Below are 2,635 nucleotides of genomic sequence, written 5' to 3'. Positions count from 1 at the left end.
CAATATAGGCTGGTACTAGAACTACCCTCCAAAAAAGCCAATGCCCTTTCTAAGTTGGCAACAACTTCAGCCATTTCTGGCCTTTCTTTTCCCTCCAAATTCACACAATGCATAGTAATGAAAGTCATAATCTTAAGAGCCTCAACCTCATTAACATTAGGTTTTTCAATTCTATAATCCAAAATACTCCATAATTCCCCTTTTGCTATTCTTGGCCTTGCATATTCTACGATTCCCACAAGACTACTCTCATCACCTAATTTGAAAACAACTCTTTTTCCTGTTAGAAGCTCCAACATAACCACTCCTAAACCATACACATCACTTTTTGTTGTTAACACATTCAATTCATAGTATTCCGGATCTATGTAACCAACTGTGCCAACCGCCTTTATAGAAGTCGAATCTTGTTCTATCTCCGGCCAAATAAGGGACAATCCGAAATCAGAAACCTTAGCATTCCAATTTGAGTCCAATAGTATATTTGACGATTTGATATCTCTATGGATAATTGGTGGAACAGCGTAGTTGTGAATGTACTCAATTCCCCTGGCAGCATCCAATGCAATTTTGATCCTCATCTTCCAAGAATTCAAAATGCTACTATTTTTCTCAACATTATTCTTGTTATGTAAATGTTCATGGATTGATCCATTGCTCATGTACTCATAAACCAAGAGCCTCTCTTCATTCTCCTCGCAGAAACCTATTAGTCTCACAAGATGCTTGTGATGAAGCCGCGATAACAATGACAACTCTGAATCAAATGCAATCTCCTTCTCTTGGAATTTCTTCTTTGTGCTAGAAACAATATCTCCTCTTTTGATGGCAACTTTGCGATCATCGGCTAGCTTCCCTTTGTATACAGAGCCAAAGCTTCCAGAACCTATCTTGTTATCATTTGAAAAATTGTTAGTGGCTATGACTAATTCATGTAATGAAAAATTCTCAATCTTATCCAAATTATGCTTTGATGATGATGAACTACCAACACTCCTATGTCTCCTCAGTGATCCTAATGCTGCATTCGATGCGCGATTCGCTGACATTGGAGCCAATTCAATATAGGCATCATCATCAGAATCATCACTTCTTTGAGGTTGTTCTGAATTACCAACATCTCTCTTCTTCAAGAATAGTCTTTTAGCTCCAATCCAAAGGAAATAAAGAATAGTGCATAAACCAGAGAAAGCACCAATTGATCCAACAATCAAAATGACCAAAATCACCCTCATGTTTTTGTGATGAACATTAGAAACTTGTGTTGACGATGATAGTGGTGGTGGTAAAATCAATGGCACGACTAGTGGAATTTGACTATCCTGACATGAATAGCAAATAGTTCCAGAACCATGACACAAATAGTCAGAATTTGGATATGAAGCACAAGAAGAATCACAACCACCTCTAACACATGGACTAGGAAGAACAATTCCCAATGGAATCTCATAATTAGTACCATTATTATTAGACCAACCAGGACCCCAACAAATCAAAGACAAATTTATAGTTGTTACCCCACAAACAAAATCCAAACCAGCTACAATTGACTCAAAAGAAACATTATTAAACAAATCAAACTTTTTGGTATCTTCAGCACCACCCCAACATAGGACAAATCCATTTTTTCTTCTAATACCACAAGTGAAATCTTCTCCCAATGCAAGTTCTGAAAACTCTGAATAATAAGAACTTGAATTTAAATTAAGACCCAATTGGCCGGAATCATTGTTCCCTTTGCAAATTAAGTACTCATCATAGATTGTTAAGCCACAAACATGTGACACTCCAGCAACCACCTTTGACATAGAAATGTTATCAAATTGTGCTTGAATTTTACTACTAATATTGTTACCCCAACAATGAACCTTTCCATTATCCATTAACACCCCACAAGAGAAACCAGACCCTGAAGTGATGCTTTTGAACCTAAGGTCCTTACCAGGTGAATAAAACTTGAATCCATTTTCAATGCGGCCTCCTCTCCAACACCTTACCACACCAGACTGAGACTCTCTAGCACAAACCTGACCAGAATAATTCATGAGTGTTATGACTTATGACCATATAATAAAATGCTATGATGCACGGATACTGGCACGGACACGGGACACGACACGGGACACGTCGACACGCGAATTTTAAAATCTTACATAACACGGAAACACGCATACATACAAAATATAAAGTATTTTTTAGATGAATCGTGATGATATTTTGATATTTTATTGATATTAAAATATAAATTAAATTTTTTAATTATTTTTAATGTCTTATTTTAATTATATCAAGTATTTAAAATATTTTTTTTAATAAATAATAATATATACTATATCTAAATTTATTTTAAGAATATATGTTAAAAATAAGATTGGACACGTGAACACGTGATGGTATTTAGGTGTGTCTAAGCGTGTCCGAAAAAGAATTTTTTATTTTTTATTAAGACACGGTGTCGGACGAGTGTCGATGAATGTCGTGTCCGAAATGTGTCCGACACGCGGACACGATAAATCAGCAAAGTGTCCGCGCTTCATATGACATCTTGTCAATTTTCTTATCTTACACTAAAGTTAACACATGTAAAGTGTCTAAAAATAAATGAATAACAATATACTAATAAGTAGTAAAAATA

General features: G+C 35.5%; 1 protein-coding gene across 1 annotated transcript in view; it reads right to left on the bottom strand.

Moving 5' to 3' along the window:
* Nucleotides 6-2,635, bottom strand: part of LOC107644805 (putative serine/threonine-protein kinase-like protein CCR3) — a gene marked incomplete at its 3' end in the record, with an annotated part of 3,963 nt that continues 1,333 nt past the window's right edge. The window contains exon 2 of the mRNA XM_021107674.1: nucleotides 6-2,027. Coding sequence (XP_020963333.1) covers nucleotides 6-2,027 — 2,022 coding nt within the window. The remainder of the gene's footprint in view (nucleotides 2,028-2,635) is intronic.

Source organism: Arachis ipaensis, chromosome B01 (genome assembly GCF_000816755.2).
Source record: "Arachis ipaensis cultivar K30076 chromosome B01, Araip1.1, whole genome shotgun sequence".
Lineage (NCBI taxonomy): Eukaryota > Viridiplantae > Streptophyta > Magnoliopsida > Fabales > Fabaceae > Arachis > Arachis ipaensis.
This window is presented reverse-complemented; position numbering and strand designations above follow the sequence as displayed.